Source organism: Pseudorasbora parva, chromosome 1 (genome assembly GCF_024679245.1).
Source record: "Pseudorasbora parva isolate DD20220531a chromosome 1, ASM2467924v1, whole genome shotgun sequence".
Classification (NCBI taxonomy): Eukaryota; Metazoa; Chordata; class Actinopteri; order Cypriniformes; family Gobionidae; genus Pseudorasbora; species Pseudorasbora parva.
Genome location: NC_090172.1, coordinates 48,661,549 through 48,684,802, shown reverse-complemented (window position 1 = coordinate 48,684,802; position 23,254 = coordinate 48,661,549). Strand labels below are relative to the sequence as shown.

At 37.9% G+C, this 23,254-nt stretch overlaps 3 protein-coding genes across 5 annotated transcripts; 2 read left to right on the top strand and 1 right to left on the bottom strand.

The window, feature by feature from the left end:
* The first annotated feature begins 588 nt into the window (after nucleotides 1-588).
* homezb (homeobox and leucine zipper encoding b) lies at nucleotides 589-9,681 on the top strand. The gene is made up of 3 exons (XM_067444242.1): nucleotides 589-843; nucleotides 1,143-1,535; nucleotides 7,049-9,681. Exons 2-3 carry the CDS (start codon nucleotides 1,242-1,244, stop codon nucleotides 8,903-8,905), a joined length of 2,151 nt encoding a protein of 716 aa, XP_067300343.1. The 5' UTR covers nucleotides 589-843; nucleotides 1,143-1,241; the 3' UTR covers nucleotides 8,906-9,681.
* On the bottom strand, nucleotides 9,665-13,136 carry cideb (cell death inducing DFFA like effector b). The gene is made up of 5 exons (XM_067444256.1): nucleotides 12,980-13,136; nucleotides 12,062-12,176; nucleotides 11,815-11,964; nucleotides 11,368-11,561; nucleotides 9,665-10,825 (listed from the first exon to the last, which is right to left on the bottom strand). Exons 1-5 carry the CDS (start codon nucleotides 13,003-13,005, stop codon nucleotides 10,684-10,686), a joined length of 627 nt encoding a protein of 208 aa, XP_067300357.1. The 5' UTR covers nucleotides 13,006-13,136; the 3' UTR covers nucleotides 9,665-10,683.
* A 531-nt stretch (nucleotides 13,137-13,667) lies between these two features.
* On the top strand, nucleotides 13,668-23,014 carry tinf2 (TERF1 (TRF1)-interacting nuclear factor 2). Of its 3 annotated transcripts, none has more exons than XM_067444229.1 (11): nucleotides 13,668-14,065; nucleotides 14,989-15,191; nucleotides 15,463-15,561; nucleotides 15,711-15,806; nucleotides 17,570-17,680; nucleotides 19,534-19,654; nucleotides 20,290-21,106; nucleotides 21,219-21,274; nucleotides 21,369-21,451; nucleotides 21,747-21,773; nucleotides 22,342-22,499. In XM_067444229.1, exons 1-10 carry the CDS (start codon nucleotides 14,035-14,037, stop codon nucleotides 21,756-21,758), a joined length of 1,629 nt encoding a protein of 542 aa, XP_067300330.1. In that variant the 5' UTR covers nucleotides 13,668-14,034; the 3' UTR covers nucleotides 21,759-21,773; nucleotides 22,342-22,499. The 3 variants fall into 3 exon arrangements, with proteins under 3 accessions (XP_067300330.1, XP_067300322.1, XP_067300311.1); XM_067444221.1 differs by lacking the exon at nucleotides 22,342-22,499 and adding an exon at nucleotides 22,639-23,014 and having other exon boundaries at nucleotides 13,669-14,065; XM_067444210.1 differs by lacking the exons at nucleotides 21,747-21,773; nucleotides 22,342-22,499 and adding an exon at nucleotides 22,639-23,014 and having other exon boundaries at nucleotides 13,671-14,065.
* Nucleotides 23,015-23,254: the final 240 nt, after the last annotated feature.

Genomic DNA, 23,254 nt, shown 5'->3' with positions numbered 1-23,254 from the left:
ATCAGAATGTTGTCCTATTCATTCCTATTCAAAAGTAAGGGATTACTATTATTTTTTCTGTAATTTAATTAGTCACCTCTGATGTAATTGAACTAAATACTAAATATAATTATACATAATTCAATAGTGGACTTAACATCAACATTTAAAGTCTAACTTTAAAATGCATGTTTTTATGTATCCTTCTCACATTTTTAATACTTTGGTCAGTTAATAAGAGTAATTTATGTAGTTTTATAATGTGTATTTGAATGAATTTAAAGAGCAGTTTTTATGTCTAACCTTGAATCGCTTAACTCGAGGTTGATATAGGATTTAGAAAGTAATTCAAATGTAATTAGTAATAAGTAATTAAATACTTTTTGGCGGGAGTAATTTGTACAGTAATCTAATTACACTTTTGAAGATGTAATTAGTAACTAGTAATTAATTACTTTTTTTTTTTTTTAGAGTAACTTACCCAACACTGTTTGTAAATGAGGAAATCCCTGGAAGGTTTTGTCTTATAGGCTACTATGATTAGACATAACCTGTTCTTATTTTTATTATTTCGTTTTTAATTGTGTGTATGTGTGCAAATGTAGGCTACTGTTGATGTTTTTGGAATGTATGTTAAAGCTATTTTACCATCTCAATAAAGCTTTTTGAAACAAAAAAGAGAATACGTTAATGCACCGAAAGCTGGTCTGCCAACCGCCAATAAAGTAAGAAGAAGAAGAAGAAAAAGAAGAAGAAAACGCGGTTGTTAATGAACTTTTATTTTGAAGCCGTTCTGGCTTCACACTCGGAGGATGCGACAAACCAAACCTGTGACAGCTATCTGGACTACTGTGCGACCCAAAGGCGAGTGCGATTAGCTCGGAATGGCACTTTCAGTTGCCTTATTTTTTAAGTAACTACATCTAATGAAAGAAAGAAAACAATAAATAAACCAGTTTGCATCCGAGCTGGCTATTTTTACTTTTTGTATGCATCTGTGTGTGAAGCCAACACGACAAGCTCTTGTGTTAGCTCGCTGGCTAGCCAGCCTTTGTTCCATACTCAGACCAGTGTGGCCATAAATTCGGATTCAGCATTGAACTCTTGCATGTTGACCCCGTATACAGTTATATTATTCAAATGAAACCTGTTTCATCCTTTAGGTTACTGCGCACCGACTTTGTTGTAGGAGAAATTTAGCTGTCTGCTCGGTGTGTTCGCTTGTATGAATTGCGTCTTGGCTAGGTCGTGCATAGGTTGCCATGGAGCAGTGCGCAGCTCCGCAGCTCGAGAGCGCTAGCACGCGCTCTTCACCACCAGACCCAGCGGAAAAGTCTGGAGGAGATGCAGGGGAGTCAGTTAAGGATGCTTACGAGTGTCGGATTTGTGGTTATAAAGCTCAAGATGTTAAATGTCTCAGTCAGCACCTTCACGCCGCTCACCCTGTTACCAGCCTTTCGGACTCGTTAAGGAGCGAGAGGCGAGAGGAGCGGGTTGGTGATGTGGAGACACCCTGCTCTGATGGTGACCTGGGAAAGAGCTCTGTCAAGGATAAAGTAAGTCAAGTTTTGTGTCAGTATTTATTCGTGTGCTTAATTGTTTGCTAGTTATGTGGTCCATTAGAGATGCTGTTTAATAAAGTTTTTAAAATGTGTTTGAATTTAAATATTATATCATACGGCTTAATGTGCAGAGAACTCAAGCTATTCCTAGTGTAATAAAGTGTAAAAACTGGCAATGGTGCGCTTTTGGGGCGGGACTATCTCTTTAGTCAACCAATGGCAGATAGAGAGGGTTGGTATGATTGGGGAAGGGGACCAATACAAATTTTTAATAAAAAAAAGCATACTTGCTGCTGTGTCAACAAATTGCTATGATTTCTGGAGGTCTGCATACATCACTGAGGCTACATTGAGACTGAAGGGAAATATGGCCCTTTTTTTTTGATCACGTGACTTATAGCTGGTTTTCTCATGAAGATATGAAAATCACAAACCACATGGAACCTGATCTTTTAATTTTCTATTTATGCCACTTCTATATGTGGTCCTGAATCCAATACAGGTCAGAGGCCGTATTCACAAAAAAATCTTAAAGCTAAAAGTAGTGTGTGGCACTGTAATTCTGCCACAGAAATACACTAAAAACGGAGAAGAAGAGTTGTGGCTAGCAGGGGTATAGCAGTGGTCGGAGGTGAGCCAAAATCTCGCAAGTAAATAACAATAAATACATTTGCTACTTAACAGATGTGTTTTATTAATGCCTACACCTACCCCAACCCAAAACATACCCTTACATCAATGCAGATACGTTAATTAAACGGCGCAATATTGATGTGCGCATGCCCAGTGCCCGTAGTTGTATCCCTTAAACTCTTTCACCGTGCTGGACGTAGTGTGATGACATCACAGTTTCAGAAAATATACGGATTAGCTGTACACATGGAGACGGAAGATGTCCGTTTTCAGATTTATCCGCTTTGGGACCCGGTTTAGAAAAATATCGGATGCATGCTTCTAAAACGCTGGATCCGTGTGGACGAAACGCTGATACGGTACAAAATGTATACGTATACAGCTAAACGCGTCTCCGTGTGGACGGGGCCTTATACTGCTGCTGCTCCATTGGGCTGTGATTATGGGGGTGTTTCAACCGAACCAGGAAAGAAAATGCCTCTGCACTAAATTGGATAGACCTACAACCAATCAGAGCAACAGAGTAAGTAATCAGCGCTGGAAGAATTAGAAGATAATGATGAGTCTAAACGATCTTTGCCGGTGTTATAAAACGAATTTCAGGATACAAAAAATAAGGCTAAAAAAGAATAGGCCTGTCAGTCTTAATTTTAGGACTCCTAAATGTTTTGCTCTAAGAGTACTTCACGAAGCATTTTAGCACTAAAACTAGCTCCTAAATATGTAAAATGATTCTCAGGAGTAGTCAAGTGACTGAGTCACTAAGACCCAATCACTATCATCAGACTTTTCTTCCCTTTCTCTCTTCCACTTCACTTTGTGTCTACTCACTGTCCTATCACAACAAAAAGGCAAAAATGCCAAAAGTAATAAATATTTATTTAATAAATAAAAAGAAAATGTCTGATTACATGTGGCAGTTGTTTCAGGAGTTCACACTTACACCGATATATTGGATTGCCGATATTGAAGCATTTTCCCATAATCGGGTATCAGTTTTGTAATATCGGGTTTGCCTATAAATGTCGCCATATTGTGGATGTTTTGAGAATTGCATACACGCACGCCATAAACATGGAAATAATCGGTATCGTTATTTTAAAAAAAATTAATATCGGTCGCTCACTAGTATAAAGTAAAATAAGTCTGTTTGCCGTGTTGCCTGAGAAAATCGAGAGCTCAGAGCTGAGAATTTAGCCCAAACCCAGAATTCTTCCCCATATCTCCGGCTGGGCTGAGAGTGAGGAGTCGGAGTGGTGGAGGTGGAGGGATGCAGCAAAATGTCAAGGTAATTTGGGTAAATCGGCTATGCATACTGTATTTCTCCTCTCGTCTCGAGTTAATTAGATGGTGCTCCTCTCAAACTTTGTTTTATAAAACATAATTTGTCGCTTATTCTACAAATGAGATAGAGGCTGATAATTAGCTGGACATATATTTGTGTAATTATTGACACTTAGCCTACTTTTTAAAACCTTTATTTGAATATGGCAACATGACACGCTCTACAATATTTCTATCAGCCAAACAGCCAGTCACTGTGGACATGGTTAGTAAGCATGATGACATCATCCATAGCAACAAGGTCAACCCCGCCCTTACTCTTAGCTTAACACTAATCTCTATTCCTTAGTAAAATTTGGTCTCAGCAGCTTTGTGAATAGGTTTTAAGAGATTTTTTTTCTTTTAAAAGAATATTTCCTGCTATTTAGGATAACTCTTAGTGCTAAGATAAAATGTTTTGTGAATACGGCCCCAGATGTTTTGCAATGCGACCTTCAGTCTGAACAGTCATATTGGAATTTCATGTAACATAGAGCAACAATGCGTCACAATTCTGCGCTCATTGGATTCACTTCAAAGATTTTACATATCTGAAATTATCAAGACAGTTGCGAAAGGTAGTCAGTGGAAGGACAGTGATGTCAGCTTATTACAGTTGCAGATCTATATACTAGCAAAACACAAGGGCTCACATTATAAATCTTAGTTTTTGGTTTTAATATATCCTTTTTGAATAAGTTTGCTGGCTTCTGCAGCAGATCACACAATAAATAACCGTGCAATCACTTACTTTAATGTTCTACGTGTTTACATCCGAATGATAGCGTGCTGCATGATATCTTTTTATCATTTTTTGCGCTTGCAGGTCAGGTCAGGCCCGTATGGAAGCCCCTTTCCGTCACTAAAAAAAAAAAGTGATATTTTTGCTGAGATCGCCTGGTAAACATGTAAATGTACATGTTACGATTAAAAATGCGTGCCTTCTTAACTGCATGTTCTGTAATGAGTAGCCCATCACATCTTATGTTGTGTTGACGTAATAAAGTGAGATGATGCTTTTTAATGTGGCCTGACAGATCCCTCAATCAGCATTTTGACCTTGGAAAGAGCTTGTGTAAAACAGCTTAAGAAAAATCATGTTAAATTTACCTCAGAAAAGACATTCAATGCTCATAAACTTGTTAGTTATCTCTAGGAAAAATAACTATAGAAAAAGGCACCTTGCTAAATATAAACTCACCTAAAGGATTATTAGGAACACCTGTTCAATTTCTCATTAATGCAAATATCTAACCAACCAATCACATGGCAGTTGCTTCAATGCATTTAGGGGTGTGGTCCTGGTCAAGACAATCTCCTGAACTCCAAACTGAATGTCAGAATGGGAAAGAAAAGTGATTTAAGCAATTTTGAGCATGGCTTGGTTGTCGGTGCAAGACGGGCCGGTCTGAGTATTTCACAATCTGCTCAGTTACTGGGATTTTCATACACAACCATTTCTAGTGTTTACAAAGAATGGTGTGAAAAGGGAAAAACATTGGTATGCGGCAGTTTAGTGGGCGAAAATGCCGACTGATTCAAGCTGATAGAAGAGCAACTTTGACTAAAATAACCACTCGTTACAACCGAGGTATGCAGCAAAGCATTTGTAAAGCCACAACACGCACAACCTTGAGGCGGATGGGCTACAACAGCAGAAGACCCCAACGGGCACCACTCATCTCCACTACAAATAGGAAAAAAAGGCTACAATTTGCACAAGCTCACCAAAATTGGACAGGAAAAGACTGGAAAAAGCTTGCCTGGTCTGATGAGTCTCAATTTCTGTTGAGACATTCAGATGGTAGAGTCAGAATTTTGTGTAAACAGAATGAGAACATTTGCAGGCTGGTGTCGGTGGTGTAATGGTGTGGGGGATGTTTTCTTGGCACACTTTAGGCCCGTTAGTGCCAATTGGACATCGTTTAAATGCCATGGCCTACCTGAGCATTGTTTCTGACCATGTCCATCCCTTTATGACCACCATGCACCCATTGATGGCTACTTCCAGAATGATAATTCACTACGTCACAAAGCTCGAACCATTTCAAATTGGTTTCTTGAACATGACAATGAGATCACTTTATTAAAATGCCCCTCACAGTCAACAGATCGTAACCCAATAGAGCATCTTTGGGATGTAGTGCTTTGTGCCCTGGATGTGCATCCCACAAATCTCCATCAAATGCAAGATGATATCCTATCAATATGGGCCAACATCTTGTTGAATCAATGCCACATAGAATTAAGGCAGTTCTGAAGGACGAAAGGTGGTTAAACACTATTAGTATGTTGTTCCTAATAATCCTTTAGGTGAGTGTATGTGCTTGCATAATCCTTATACTTGTACTTAACTTGTCTACATAGAATGGAAGAAGCTAAAAATGAAATTCAACACTGCCTATATAATTGCATGTGAAGACTTGCATTTCACTAAATTTTTCCTCTCAGATATAACTAATGAATAAAAATGAATAGGTGTGTGCAAGACATACTGTTTATAGGATGCATTAGGAGGAAATAAAATGAAAATGAAAATGAGGGCAGATGTGACAACCCTTTAACTGGGTATTTGGTTTTGTAAAAAAAAAGCATGTAAAAGTCTTTTCAAGTAATGTTAGCCGCAGATCTGATTTTACTCACAGATTGTAACTACAATTTTAAAAATACTTAGGAAATTGCTTAAATGTTATGGTTCTCTTCTGGGTTTCAGGATTACATTTTAAACAGCTAATATTCGCATAGTATTCATGTAACATTAACTGATTTACAGTTAATTGATTACATTTTCTGGCCTAAGGATTTTAGCTATTTATCATTTTAAAACCTGGAACAGAATTAGTTTTTCGTGTCCTCTCTAATAATGCCATTCCAATAATGGCTGTAAACAGGGCCTAACAGACCTTATTTTTCTCAAATTTAAAAGCCCATTGGAAGTTCCTTATGGGAGCTGCAAATTAACTTTCTGGGCCTAGCAAATCTCTTAAGATATGTCAATCAATATTCATATTATAGCACACACTCGCACACTTTTATCTAATTTTAGTTTAAATTAAATGGAACCATGAAATGAATCATGAAATGGAAATTGAGATGACCTTTTATAACCTATTGTGATACATATGTGAGTGAAATGGCTTCTCATAACTAAAAAAAAATGTAGGCCATTCGATTTTGTCGATCAGGAATTGATTGGATTGTTGGATCATTGTTTTTTGCTTATTGATGTCATGTTAGTGAGTTTGAAGAAGGGGAAGTATTGTTATTACTCCAGCCCTTGCATTAGTTTGCATTTCATTGCAAAAGGGGACGATATCGTTGCAAGGGGGAAGAAAAGTTAATAATAAAGATTTCAAGGGCACATGAATTAAAAATAAATAATGATGTGCATGGAGAAATCATTTATAATAAACACTGCAGTATTCTATTAAAACAATAGTATTTCGTCCATTTTGACTCAATTGTAACTTTAACTGCAGTGGCATTTAACTTTGTCAATAAGAGATAATTTCTCATTTTGTATACATATTTCTTGATCTCCCTCTTTTCAGCCAGTCACAGCTGAGGGATCTGAATCTACTTCACTTCAAACTCCTGAAGACTCAAATGAGACCTCATCGTCCGTGGAAGCAAAAGAACAGGAAGAGAAGATGGACGTCTCGCCTGCTCCTGAAAAAACGCAGAGCTCATCCCCCGAATTACCTCAGGAGAAGTCACCCTGCTCTTCAGGGACTAAGGAGTCCTGCCAAAAGAAGCAAACAGCCTCCTCCGGCACGTCAACACACAACCAGGCTAACCTAGTCTGTCTTCCATTGGTATCCGAGGGGTTAAAGCTTATCTGGGTGCGCTCTGAGCAAGTCCACGAGCTGGATGCCGTGTCAGAACTCGTGGAAGCGTTTAATGAGTTCCCATACCCCACATCACAGGAGGCGAGCGCTCTTGCACGAAAGTGTGCATTACCCCCAGAGAGAGTTAAAGCATGGTTCATGATGCAACGGGTACGTTATGGAATTAGCTGGGCTGATGACGACATCCAAGAAACTCGACGCAAGCTGTGGCGAATTCAGAAAAGAGCGGTCGCCGAGGAGTGTGTGGAAATCAACGATGAGGAGGATAGTTTGGGACGTGATGAAACGCAACAGGATTTTATACCGCAACCTGTGGCAGATGCCCATGTAGACCAGAGAGACCACACGCCTAAACCCAGCCGTACTGTTCCACAACACATCATCACTGACCAAAACCGCTTGCATTTAAGTCAGAATAATGCTTCCCAGTCTGCTAACGGTGTACCGCAGATGCTCCGTTCTAATGCTGTGTACAGAAATGGTATTGGACCTGTATCCCAAGTTCCTCAAGTTAACCCCCACCTCCAAAGTGAAAGTAGAAACTTACCGCCTCACAATACTGGAGTCCAGCTGCTCGATCCCTATGGACGTTCATCATATGTGATTATGAATGAGCAACAAACAGCAATGCCATACCCCGAGCTTCCAGAGCTTTCCCAGTCTCTACACTGCTTGCCAGGGAAAAAATCGAAAGCGCAGCTGATGGCCCTGCGCCGCAGTTTTGTACAGAAGTCTTGGCCGTCTGACGGCGAGGTTCAGCGCCTTCAGAAAATGACTGGACTTAATCGGCGTGAAATCCGCAAATGGTTCGCTGACAGCCGTTACCAGCTTCGCAAAAACGGCCGAGCTTGGCTAGCTAAGCTTGCGGGGCGCAATCGGTCGTTGCAGCTGGCGCAACCGAACTCTCAGAACGAGGTGGAGAACGATGCTCTACCTAGTGCTGAATTTTATGATAACGACGAGGCTGACGACACAGAGGCAGGGTTTGAGGTTGATGTGGATGTGGCTGACGATGAGGAACCACTCAACCAATCAAACGAGACCAAGGAGGAAGTAAGTGATGACGGTGAGTTTGATGACAGCAACGTTTCCGTTCAACAATACTCTGCGGATATCTCCCCTTCTCCGTCTCCGTCATTCGTCCGCGGCCGGGTGGAACCAAATGTGCGACTTCGTAAGAAGACGAGGGAACAGTTGGAAATTTTGCGGCAAAGCTTCCTTCGCTGCCAGTGGCCCACAAGCGACGACTACTTGATTCTCCAGCAGAAGACAGGCCTGACTAGGACCGAGATCATCCAGTGGTACGGTGACACGCGTTACCATATCAAACACAACCAGATGCGCTGGATGACCTCACAGGAGAGGGAACGCATCATCGCCGTCATAATGCAACAACAGAAAAGGGGCGGGAAGTATTCACGGGGAAGAGTCTCGTTTGAGAACATGGGCTCTAGCTTGGGTGATTCTACGGTTGTTAACGGAGGTGGAGGGGGCGAAGCACCAACATGGAACAAACTTTTTAGGGGAGGTACCCCAGTTTTGCCTGAGGGTGCACTCTGACCTTGGCAGCGAAGTCAGTTTGCGATGGCATTTGTAGCTGTGCAGATAGGTGGAAACTGAATTCCGCATCACTGCCAAAGATGTTACACAAATACTTTTTTTTCCTTTTAACCTATCTGGATATTTCCATCCCAGTTTAATGCTATGACCAGGGCCTTGTAGAACCTCTCTCACAACATTGTTATGCAATATGTATCTCCAAACCTAAGCATCTTACTTGAATCAAACATATTTAGTATTAGAATATGTACTTAAAAGTAATCAACAAAATTGTGTATGGCAAGGCACTGAATTACAGTACAATGTATTTTGTTTTGTAGCTCGTTTTATCAGAGGTCTAATGATTGTGGTTCTCAGTGTGTTTCAAACAGAGCGAATGCATGCGTGTTGCCATTTTCCTGTTTAAGTTGCACTTCGAGCTTAGATATGTAGATGTTTGCTTTTACAAAGGTCAATTGTATTTAAGGTTATTAGCAGCATAACTGCAATCTTTAACTCCACACTGTGCTACACAGATATGTTTCTTTGACGGAAACATCATGCTGACATAATACTACATAATTTATGTGCTTGATTTTTTTTTTCTCTTCCCCCCAATCATAATGTTTGTGATCCTTTTTTTATTTTATTTGAAAACTAATTCAATTCTTGGGTAGTATCATTATAAAGTTGATTAGTCTATGCATCAAATGAGCTGATTAGAGAGACTGTCTTTTTTGTGCTGAAGCTTTTTGTACCAATTTGGTTTTACTTAATAAATCAATCTTAAAAACATGTTTATTTTTTTAACATTCATTATTACAACAATTTTGTATTTACATTACATTTACATTTTTACATTTATTTGTTTAGCTGATGCTTCTATCCAAATAGATGATCAAATGAGAAAGATACAAATTGATACAGTGGTCTATCATGTAAACATTGAATGGTAAAAGTAAAATGAACATTTATAAAGAGGGTCAAACATACAGAATAAGTAACACTGGGTAGTCCTAGACTTAAAAAAAGACTCTTAAAAGGCAGTTTTCATAGAAACCTAAGCATTTTCCTGGAGCAACTTTTTCTAAGAATTGTCCATGAAACTAGCAACATATAAATGGTAGCTTTACAATTGACAAAGTTCATTAACATTAGTTAATGCATTAGGTATCAACTTACAATGAAAACATTTTTTTACAGTGTTTATTAGGTGAATGTACTGTAAATACTATAGTGCTAATGTATAAGCATATTTTACTATTGAATTTAAAAATATTTTTTTCAAATAAATGCTGCTCTTTTGATCTTTAAAAAAATTAAGATTTCCATAAAAATATTAGCCAGTAATTAATCCGATTTCTGAAGTATCATGTGATTCTGAAGACTAGAGTAATGATGCTGAAGATTCAGCTGTCATCACAGGAGTAAATTACATTTTAATATATATTCAAATAGAAAAGTTATTTTAAATTGAAATAATATTTTATAAAATTACTGTTTTACTTTATAAATGCAGCCTTGGTGAGCATAAAAGACATCAAAAACCAAATCAAAAAATTCTAAAATTTACTTTTGAAGGTGTAGAAATAAACATTTCCTGATTAATACATGTTGTAAAGTTGTTCATTCGTGTTACCTAATGCATTAATGTTAAATTGAACCTTAATGTTTCCATATAAATCTATCTATGAAGCATCTGCAAGTCTCAGAAAAAAAGAAGAAAAAAAAACATCTCTCCCTCAGTTACATTCTTAGCAATATCAGATTCAAGTCTTATAAATTAGACATTCCTCTGGTTATTCCCTGTACTCGATAGGTTGGGTATGTTGGGCTTGAAGAAGATCCGCCCCTTGGATAATACGGCGAATTACAGCAGCAGATGAGATCAGCAAGTGTCCAGCAGCCTGGAGGAGAGTGGATATGACTCTGAGGGCCTCCCTGAGGGACAACAAATGGGTTGAATGCAATTCAGTGGCTAAAAGGAAATGTATGTAAGATTGTGGCCAAAACTGGTACTGGAATCACTTTTTACCCCTCCCCTCCCCCTGACTCGAGGTTGCCAGATTGGCTGCAGGATCCAGCAGGAACGTTTGCAGCTGCAAATGTGGTAAACTAGAGCAGATCTGGCAACCCGGATGCCCAAACACTACTGACTTTGTGATTGGTAGATAGGTGGAGGGCGGAGCTTTAGGCCAAAACACAACATGTCAACATCAACATCAGTTGAGGGCTGCTACAACAACTTTTAAATTGCAATATCCTGGCCGGACTACTGTTGTCTGTGATAGAAGTATTTGAAATGAACATGATTTCTTAATGTCTACTGACATATCAGGGCCATTTTATGATTAATTGAAATACATTTCTTACATACAGTTCCTTTAACTGATTTACTAGTTAAAATAACTAGTAAAACAAAGCCTTAAAATGCTTAGTCCATCTTTAATCTGTATTGCAGTATTGAGAGGGGAACTGCTTACCTCAGGACTTTTTTTGGCCCCAAGCATTGAAAATCTGCACTGACAGAGTAGAGCCCTTGGTATGTGGCTTTCACATTCAGTGAGCCGAAAACATCTTTGGGGTGCGTACGGTAAAGATCAAAGGTGATCTGAGCGATGTCTTTTCCTGTCCTTGGCTTATTATCACCTGGTTTGCTGCCACCCCTTTTAAGTAACTAGGAGGGAGGAAGTTAATGAAAAGATAAGATACTGAACAATACAAATGTTATACTAATAAGTGAATGAATCTTAAGAAAGTCATTAATAATTTAGTTCATACAAAATGACATTTTACTGGGATTTTTGCTTCTTGACGTGTGATGTGTGCATAATGTTGATTAAGTCAGTCAGATTAGTAGTGAAACACCTTATAGCAACTACTGATTAAATAAAAAAAGGTTTCTGTTTGACATAAACAGATATACATACAGGGTGAGGTTTCCAGATTTCTCCAGGTTTCAGGGCCATGAAAACAGTGTTGTCTGGCAGGGCTATAAGGAACTCATTGGAGTCGACCTCGGTCCCATCTTCTTCACATACCAAAGTCAGCACAGTAGATATCAAGAGTGCCTGAGCTGCCTGAGGTAAGAATCACAGTATAAAAATGCCCCACAGCATGATCAAATATGGCAAAACTTTTAGTTGAACAAAAACTAAAAGGTTTTCCTTTTTGTACCTTTTCTTGGAGCTCCTCTAGGGTTCCTGCAGTGATTCCTTTTTTGACCTCTCTGTTCCAGGAACACACTCTGAACGGACGCTGAGGGGGCGACCAAACCCGCCGAGACACTGACCTGACAGAAAGAGAGATTGGAAACGAGGAAGATGCAAAACGTCAAGACAGAATAGATTATGAGGTCAAGAAAGGTTACAAAAGTTGTTTTAGTCAAGAATCAGTTTAGAAAAAGAACTATTTGCCCAGCAACTTAAATTCCCATTATTTACATCTACAATGACTTTCTTTCTTCTGGAAGGATTTTGATATACTGTTGGTCTGCTTGTATCATATGATTTTGTTCATATGTTTGATCATGTGTTTCGTCTTCTGAAGCCATATGAGCTTTGTGTGATGAACAGTGTGAAATTTGATTGGATCATGTAAAACTGAAGACTGGAGTATATAACGGATACTGGAAAAAAAGAAATGCAACAAAACTGGCCTTTCTTAAGTTTGAAACCAACAGCCATTCTTTAGAACTAGACAAGAGTGACCAACATGAAGATGTGTAAAAAATTACAAAAAATACGGATTTTTTTCCTTTAATAGCCTAATCAATATCTTTTAAAAGTAGGACAAGTACAAGACAACACATGGTTGTAATCAGACTGTCTCTTATCTTAAGAGCTGTTAATGGAGTAAAACAAATGTACTGTAAAACCAACAGTTAAAGTCCAATGTTTCAAGACTTGATGTTAAACAATGATATAACTTTTTTAACTAAAAATATAAATATGGAATTTTTAATCTATTTCTCAACTTTGGTCAAATGTAAGTCTATATATGTAAATTTGGCTCATTTTAAAGCATACTTCTGAAGGTATAGCCTATTGTAAATAACAGTATTGATTTTCAACAAATGAATGTTACTAAACTTACCTTAACAGTGATGATGTTTTTTCCATTATGGTGTGCTCTGTGGTCGAGGTCCTCTGTCTGTTAACTCAATTTCAGTTGTTTACAGTCCTTTCTGTCTCACTGTTTGAAGTAAACTGGTTATACTGAGTCACTGCTGGGGAACAATATCTTGTTGAGGATAATGTAATTCTAGCCAAGTGGACTTTGACTTTGCATAATGATTTAGTCTGATAGCCTGTGTCATTGGGCAAGGTCTTTTTATTTGTACTGTGCGCTATAGGCTACGTCTGAAACTTTGAAATAATTTTCTCACATTTATCTTTAACCAGGTTATTTTGAACCCTATTATACATGTACTGTATAAATGAATGTCGTTGTTACAGTCTATCTCAAACATCAATAGAAAACAAAACATAAATTTACAGTTTTCACATGATTTTTCTAGGAATTTAATAAAATTAATCTCTGCTCTTTTGAAACCTGAGTTTTTACATGAGCAGAATAGCGATCTATTTATAGTAATTCTGTGGGCGTTAATGAATTTAATTAAAGGCAGTGAAAAAACCTTGTGCTCCCACAACATTGTGGTGGGCAACACCCATTTTAATGTGCGCTCAGTACTTGACTTTTATTTTGAAAACATAAACAACAGACGCAACTATACGTCATAATGACAAACCAAAGAAACATTAAACATGGGCATAAAAATGATATAAAGTATTGCATATAGTCAATAATTGTAATATAATTCAAATAAAACACGACGCCATATAAAACATTAGCTATTTTTTTGTTTAAAAGGCATACTTCACACCGGAAACAGTATTTCGTCATTTTGGCGCGTGAAGTGTATTTTTGCTGCGACGGCCGCGGCCAGCATTTTTTTTCCATATGAACCATCAATAGATTTTTTTTAAACGTAGTGTATTGTCTGTAAATATAGATCACCGTATGATCCAAATGTCGTTTACCCATTGATTACTGTTTGAACTATGTAACGTGTTTTTTTTTTATTTTTATAAATCAAGTTAACTATTTGCAAAACATCAGAGTTTGTCTTCAGGACGAAAAGGGCAATGAAAACAGCGAATAGCGGGATGGCTGAAGGTGGGTCTGTGCAATGCAGCTCGTAATAATTTACTAATAAAAGAAGAGTAATCTGATCAGTAATCAAGTTTTGGTTCCTTTACTGTCATAAGATGCAATATATTTCCTGTTTAGTTCCAGCTGATCAGTACATCTAATTGTATATAGATGGCCACGTCAGAGGCATATTAATTCTCATATCTAGAATTAATCATCAAAATGTCTATGTAGTTGACATTTAAAGCATTGACATGCTGTACTTTTTTAAGTATCTATCTATCTATCTATCTATCTATCTATCTATCTATCTATCTATCTATCTATCTATCTATCTATCTTATCTATCAGATAGATCATAATTCTAATCTTAATTTTAGTGATAAGTTCACTACATATATACATATGCATGCATTATATAGACAGGCCAAAAGTTTGGACACATTACTATTTGTAATGTTTTTGAAAGAAGTTTTTTTCTGCTCATCAAGCCTTCATTTATTTGATCAAAAATACAAATCAAAATATTGTGATTCATTATTACAATTTAAAATATTTGGTTTTCAATTTATTATACTTTAAATTATCATTTATTTCTGTGATGCAAAGCTGAATTTTCAGGATTGTTACTCCAGTCTTCAGTGTCACGTGATATCCAGTCTATCACATTATCCTTCAGAAATCATTCTAATATTCTGATTTATTATGAGTGTTGGAAACATTTCTGCTGCCTAATATATTTGATGAATAAAAGGTTCAAAAGAACTGCATTTATTCAAAATAAAAACTTATTTTCAAATAATGTGTGTGTGTGTGTGTGTTTATATATATATATATATATATATATAGAGAGAGAGAGAGAAGATTAAAATGGTTATATATAAAAATACTGAGATTCAGTACGGTTTACCTGTTATAATTGTTTCAGTGTTTTTTTCCCCCGACAGATCAACCTCTACCCCTGTCAGCTCTGCAGCTTTTAGCTCCACCACTGCGGCTACTGTCCGCAGCCATGTGGAAGGTGATGCTGAACAGGGATGTAATGTATTATGGTAAAATGGAGGAGATTGTAACATCACTCTGTGAGACTGTACCTGGGTTGCTCCATTACAGACATCAGGCCAGGCTGACAATGGGTTTGCGGGCACTGGTAAGATTACCATCACATTTGAAACAAAAACATTTTGAAATTCCCTAAGAACCAAACTGAAACCAACAGCTCATGTTTTTTGTTTTTGTTCTGTTTTTTCCTTTCATCTTTTATGTCATTCTAAGTCATGTACACATGCATTGTACATTGTCCATTACGTTTAAGCTAAATTTGGTTTATTGAAGTAGCCTTTGGTCCTATTTTTAAAGCTCTTTTTTTAGTTTGCAAATGGTAAAAACATTTATTTGCTTCTTACCATGTTAATCTGCAGATGATCTTAGAGGAGCTTCGTCAGTCCGAACCGCCTGATGCTCAGCATGTTCTCGAGGAGCTGTGCAAGCTACAAACTTCCTCCTTTCCCAAAGGAAGAGTGAGTTTTGCCCAGATGTTGGTGCTGTCCTTTTCCTTGCTTGTTTGTTACATCTAGCTTATTTACAAGTTGAAATGGTGGTTGTTCTTGCATGTTGTTTCACAAGAGTTTGATACATCAGCAAGTGCTGTACATTATTTTGTCCTCAGAGGAAGGATCAGAAGGTGGAGGAAGCTAAAGAAAACTTCAAAGCCCTGGTGCACTCTCTCCTGAACAATGCAGCAACCAGAAAACAGTTCTTCAAGGTAAAACAAAAACACTTGGACATCTTGGAGAATTGCTCCACACATCCTCATTCACCAGATATATTTTGATGAGGGTGCATTAAAGTGCTCTATTATGCTATTTTAAAGGCTCCTAATTTTGTTTTCGATCTCCTACAACAGGTTTACATGCATCAAGGGTCAAAAAACATTTACTCATAAGGAGCCCGTGTTTTTTGTTTTTTTGCAGCCATTAAAATAGTTCTGTTTTGTTTTTAATGTCAATGTAGTTATATTTAGTTTCTTTATTAAGTTAATTTAGAAAAATGTTTAGAGCAATTTTTTGTTTGTTAAATTAAAAGTTCTTATTTTTTTAAGTGACGACCAAGCAGCGATTGGCCGACAGTGAGTTTACCGCATGTTTAATCAATTTAGCCGTTCAAATCAACACTTGACTTGTCTTGCCTATAATAATATCTATAGATATAAAACATTTCAAGCATCACAATGTTAGTTAATTTAGCCTACTATAATATTACCACCACAGTGAAAAAGCATTTTTGACGAGCTGAGGGAGGCTGCTGCTCGCAATGGAGCTCACAAACGAAACGAGCAACACAATCTAAACAAATAAAAATAAAAAAAGAACATGCAGGTTGTCTTATACCTTACACCTCCGCAAACTTTGATACTTTCTTGTAAGTCAAAGAAAAGCTTTAATAGACATCAGGCCCAGCAAACGATCTTGTGCTTCATTCTTACATCATCGCGCTATGAAACACACACCTCTACAGCGCGTCTAATCCAGTAGCCCCGCTCACTGACTCATGGAGGTGATCTCGTGCTAGCTGGTCAACAACAATAAACATGCAGAGGAAGATATTGCGCTATTCCTGGTTGTGGAAGAACACAGTTGCTGCATAAGCTTCTTTCGGATCCTAATATTAGGAATGAGTGGTTGAACTTTATTTTTAATGAAGTTCCAGCTCACGTGGGGAAGACATGTTCACTTCAGTTCTCTGCGGAATCGTTTGTAAACAAATCGCTGGTCGATGCTGGATTTGGATCCGGCAGGAAGGGTGCAACACACGTATGTGAGTAAAACGTGTTTTTATATGTAATTGTATTCATGATCTTCCGTCCTCCATACACACGACAGAATCACTTTCCTCATTCAAAAGACAGGTAAAAACTCATCTCTTCCATGAGCATTTAATCTTATCATAAAAAATAAAAAAAATCTCTGAACTCTTCCTCCTCTATTTTTCTTTTTCTTCTTTCCTTTTCTGGTTTTTGCTACTCTGAGTAGTATACAAATCTTGCTATTTGGTATCTCACACGTGTGTGTCGACCGATCGTGCGGGCTATGTGTAATATAAAAATAATAGTCCAATCAATCGTGGGCCGAATGAGAAATAAATCATTGTGTTTGTTTGATAAAGACGTTTACGAGCCCTGTGATTGATTCCAGTTGCCGCTTTCAAAACATTCTCTCCTCTCCCTCATGTGAACTGACAGGGGAGCTGAAGCTCATTAAATATGCAAATCTTATCCAGTCCTAGCCGTGGGCGTTTACCTCCAAGTCTCCAGTGCGGCACACCCATCAAAACCCAGCGCTTTGGAGAGAGCCTCAAAACCAGTGTAGAAAATAGCCTATTACTTATTAGTTATGATGTTTTTTAATGTAAAAACCACACAAACATCATTAGTTGACCTCAGACAACAGTATAAAAAAAAAGTCAGTTCATGACACCTTTAATGCAACCTCTGATTTATGTACGCCAAAATTTTGTCTTTGACTCCAGGAGGAATTCCATCTTCACTATGGAGGAAACTATGTGGCCAGTCTAGAGAAGCTAATGTGGGAGTTTATAAACCGAGTGGATAAGCTGTTACCTGTTCCAGATCTTGCTCAGGTATAATTCATAATATAGTTCCAAGACAATAACCTTATTTTTCTTTTTGAGAAATTCAGAGGTTTTTATTTTTTTTCTTACAGTGCTGTAAAGAGATTGTTTTTGTATGTTAAACTACTCTGTTGTAGTTCATGCCATGAATATAACACTTAGTGCTGTTATCATGGCATATAATAAAGACAAATAAAATCAAATGTGAGTTTTGATTGTTTTTTTTTGTTTTTGTATATTCTAAGAATTAATGTTGTTTCAGAGAGGAATTATAAAATTGGGTCAAAAATATTTGGAAAAGAGGAAATAACTTGCACATTTTCTAAATAATACAATCCTATATATGAACCTTTTTTGTTACAATATGTTATGTATTTTCTTTATGTATCTCTTAATTCATGTTTAATAAAAAAGATATTCAAGTGCGAATTGTAAGCAGTGGTGTAGTTGGGGCCATACGTTCAAATACATACTTTTTGCCAAGGGCAGTTTGCGTATTACGACTTCGAAGGATCAATATTTGAGTATACCCGCTTGTTTTGTTGCCTAGAAAGTCATGTTAGCTTCCCCTTAAACTGCGTTAGGACTTCTAGCATTCTACCTTTTCCCGTCCATCATCAACTGACTGTGATTGTTCGCACTGCTCAGTGAGAAAATATCGCTCGGTGACGGTGCGCAATTTTCTCACTGCAGCGGACACAGACGCGGTGGTGAGTGCATGCATTCAGTGCTTTTATAAGTGCCAAGTTCCCGTATGGACTGAAAATACCAATTTATAATTGTGCACGAGTGGCGCGTGGCACAGTAGGCTACTCGGCACGCGATCACCAGCGCGTTCCAAAAGTGTGATGAGAAGATTTGATATGTTGTAGCTATTGTTTCTGTATGTGTAGGTTGGTATTTTTCATACTGTACAAAAAAGATAATGTATTATAAAAAGAAAAATGTTAAATACATTTTCTGTCTGTCTTTTGGTTTTTACCAGCGGATGCCAATAAGCTAATATTCAAACCAAAACTACACCCTTGATTCTAGAATAATTGGCTTTTATATTGCTACTAATGCTAGCTATTATCTGGAAATATTTATTCAATATTCAGGGTTGTTTTTTTACACCACCTTTGCATAATGAATCATTAATGTCAGATTTATCACGTTTAACAATGAATAAAATTCCAAAGCAACATGTTGAAATTATATAGACCTGGTTGTAAGTATGATCCTTTAAACAGTATTTACTTATAATAATTTGCCAAAGTAAAGAAGTGAATTGGCTGATTGAAGTTTGCACTTGCTGACTAGGTCCCTAACTTGGTCAAACGCTGACCGCAAGAGCTGATGGTGCCCATTAGGTCAGGCCCATAAAAAGACTGTAAAAAATAATATGGATGTAGTGTCCGTGACGTCTCCCATAGTATTCCGATAAGCCGCTCTGAAGCGTAAAGTAGAGACGAGCTGGCCGTTGCCATCTTGTCAGCGCATCATCGCGTGTCACTCCCGGATAACAGAAAATGGGCAAAGAGGCAGAACGTGGGTGGAGTCTAGGTGATGCAATGACTATAGACGGCGGATAAAGACCTGTCACTCAACGTAACCACAGCCTTAATTATGCAGAACTTTAAGGCTTTATATTATGTAGACAAATGAGTTATAAAAAAAAATTCACCCCCCTCAGAGTTAAATTTTAACATGGGGCTCAATGAAATTCTGCTCCCTTCTGGAGCCTGTCCTAGTGGCCAGTCGATTATTGCAGTTTACATTACTTCCATATTGGCTTCAACAGACAACGTGGGAGGTTGACGCTTGGGCAGGCCTAGTATTGTGTTTCTGCTCACTGTTCTGTATTGTGCTGTCGTTTTCAGACAGTCTCATGGCTCAGTGGTGCCCCTGCTGTTCTGGAGGAGTGTGCACGCTCTGCCTCGCAGCCCCAGCTCCTCAGGACTTTGCTGCAGCACGAAAGATGCCTCGGACACCTTAGCTCAAGTATGTCTGGGAGCTAAAATCATCAAGTAATTGCATATCAAGACGTACAAGATTGAATTTATGGCTCGTTTCCACCGATCTGTAAGGTTCATCCCCATACAGTTAAGTATGATTTGGGACGCTACACCCTGGCTTGCGTTTCCACTGCCAGTAGCACCCTTACTTGATAGTTGTGGTGCACATAATTCTCATGCGAAAAAGAAAGCGACACCGTAAACAACAGTGGACAACAGCAGATCTTGTTCTTGCTTCTCGGCATGTGGCTGTTTGTCATGAGAAGACATGCTTTGTTTGAGCCAAGGTTTCAGGCTGCAAGGACCAGCAAAGCTGAAAAATTATGTCCAAGTGACGATTCTTTGTCAACCAATCAACGTTCTGCAGTGAGTCTAGCTCCACTCTTTAAACTACTGTGCTAGGTACCCCAACGGAAGGGTGCCAAAAAGGGTACAGTTCAGAATTGGGGTACTATTCACAACTCAATGGAAACGGCAAAAATTGCATACTGTACTGAACTTTACTGAACCGTACCACTCAGTGGAAATGAGCCATAAGATGTACTTTGTCTTCCCCTTTTTAGTCCCCCAATATCTATACATATATTGCCATCCTTTTCTTTCTCTCTCTCTCTGTTTCAGCATCTCTCCTGTCGTCCACTGGTGACGTGATCCTGACTTCTCTTTCCCTCCCTCTTTCGGGTAGAGTACGGCAGACTATTCAGTCAGAATCCACTTCCACATCCAACAGAGTCTCAAACCCGGCCCTGTCAACATCCAGAGCCACACGCGGAACAGCAAATAAAGCCCAGTTACAGATCACACCTGTGATTGGGTCCATTTCCAATGACGATCTCCCAAAACACAATGAGAAAGTAGCATCCAGTTTAGGACAAGAAATCGAATCAACTTCAGAAATATCCAGAAATACCAGGAGCAAACTAAGATCATGTTCTAAAAAACAGATTTTAGAAAAGGATCCAGAAAAGGACTGTTTTGTTGGAAATATGTTGGTCACAGTGATCAGTCAGTCATCTGGCAGTGAAGTAGAAGAGGAGGAGGAAGAGGGCAGCAAAGAAGATATGGAGCTGACTAATGAGAGGACAAACAAACTACCCAAAAAAACTGAAGGCAAGAATGGGAATGAAGTAAGAGGTGATGTTACAAGGAAACATTCCACTAAGAGAAAATCTGAGGCCATTGAGTTACAGGAAAAAGCACTCCGCATTTCCTGCGTGAAACGTCAGCTGAGAGTTGTCCTTCCCAGATTAAATATCAGCAATGCCGATCTTCCCGTCCACCTGAATCAGCCGTCTGATGAGAAGGAAAATAAAAGGTCTCCAAGCCAGGTGACTTCAAAAGACAGAGTGGGAAAAAGTGTCTCTGAGCTGCGGAAAAGGAAATTTATTGATTCGAGTTCAACGCCTGAAAAACACCTGACTTTATCAGCCAATAAGTTGTAAGAACATTAATTTATTTAATATTAAAATTTAATTATTTATTGTAGTTAATTATTTAATGTTTTGTTGTGTTTTCTAATTAATTCTTGTCTAAATTGCTTGTTCTTTAAGATCTGCTGCATACTCTCCATGTATTCCAATTGTGCGCATTCCCATTGGTATACTAGGTAACTACAAATTGAGTTACTTTCATGTTTCATTTAGATTTTTCATAGGTTTTTATATGCCAGAGGTCTAACTTTTGATATTTACCTGTTGTAGAAACGCCATCTCCCTCGGTTAAGTCATCAGATGACATCATAGGTGATTCTGATGATGACACAGCAGGCAATGTGAAGAGAAAGGTTTGTAACTCCACCTACATGACTCAAACCACCGATTATATTTGATGTTGTGTAGACCAGAGTTCAGGTTTAGTCATTTAATTCAAAGTCCAGAGCTTTTCAAGAGTGTTGTATTTTCTGTGGCCACGTACACACTGCAGCTAAATACAGTTATCACTCTTCTGAGTGATTTATTTGTGTTCTGTAGTGTATAGTGTTGTACAAGACCAAACTGAATAAGTAGTTGTTAATGCTGTGAAGTCGCTCTCTTTTGGACTCTGAAAGCGAGTCTGCAATTTGTGTCTCTCTTCTCCAGGAGTGGTGTTAGCAAATCACAGAGGAGGTATGTGTCTCTCTTAAATCTGTCTCTAGTCTACCCCATAGTCGCTCCCACTAGCCCTGCGATACAATACAGAAAGATGTTTATAAGTTGCAACTAGGGCATGACCAATATTTGTTTGAGATTTTGGGGGGTTGATACTGATATTAGGGAGTAAAATAAGTTTGACATCGATATATCGGTCGACATTCTTTATGTGTATATTAGTACAATACCAGTAAAAAGTTTGGACTGGTACTTTTCCATTGGTGTGTCCAAATGTTTGACTGGTACAGTATATATAATACAGTATACACTATACTAGTATAGTGTACAATACTAGTGTACAATATACACTGTATATAAATACAACCAAACTAACAAACATAGAAATGAAACGGTACTTTTCAGGTTTTTCATAGGTCTAAACTAGATTTTCAGGTAGGCTTCAGAAATAGTAATCAAAAGTAAAATATCATTTCATAGTCATTACTGTATAAATATAGATTAACACGTATTAAAGTTATTCAGTCAAGAGCAGTGAGTGATTATTTTTGTTTTGTTGTTTGTCTTGTCTTTTGTGTGTTCACAGACACCACAAAATGTATGGTATTATTCATGCATGTTAAAGTGCTTTTTATCCTCAAACTTTGCAGTGTGTATGTGGCCCTATATAGTGTTCAAAATAATGTTTTTTTCTGTTTAAATGTCAGTCCATTTTGTATAAAAATATGAATTTGCAGTTTACATGGTCTATATACATGGGATTACATGGGATATTGCACTAATTCCCGAACAATATGCAAGTTACCTTCAACTAAACTAACTGTGGTTGTTTCATTCCGACTTTTTTGTGACTTGTTGCTTTTTTCTATACATTTCCTGTCAGGTATTTAATCAGCAGTATTGCAAAACAAAGAATGGTACATATGTACCCACTCTCCGGGAGTTCTGGAATCCTGTGTTTTGCCCCCCGTTTTCTCCTGAAACAAGACATTGACGCAGTTGCATGGGGACATCAGACTTTGATGCTGCAGTTTTTTGTTGTTATAGATGGTACAAATCTTATTTTATCAAGAGACAGAAGGGCCTTACCATGTTGTTTGTTACCAAGGAAACCCACCTGCATTTTTTTTATTTTGACAAGCACATTTATAATTATAATCACTGTATTTTATTTTTTATGTATGTGTATATTTTAGGTATCATGTAAGATGAAGTTATGTAATGAAATGTATTAAAATAAAGAATTTTGTCTAATGCTAGATCAGTTTTGTACTCTTTAAAAGAAATGTGGGATATAATTCACATATATCGCTATCACCAGACCAAGCTCAATTTAAGATTGAACATTGGTCAGGTGAGTCTGCTCTGTATTTTCTACTGCACAAGAGGCGTGATAAACGAGCATAATTCAAATGACTATGCAGTTGGATAATCCTTCAACCAATCAGACCACAAGAGGCGTGATCAATGGACAATGACCCATCGCTTCTCTGTAGGTC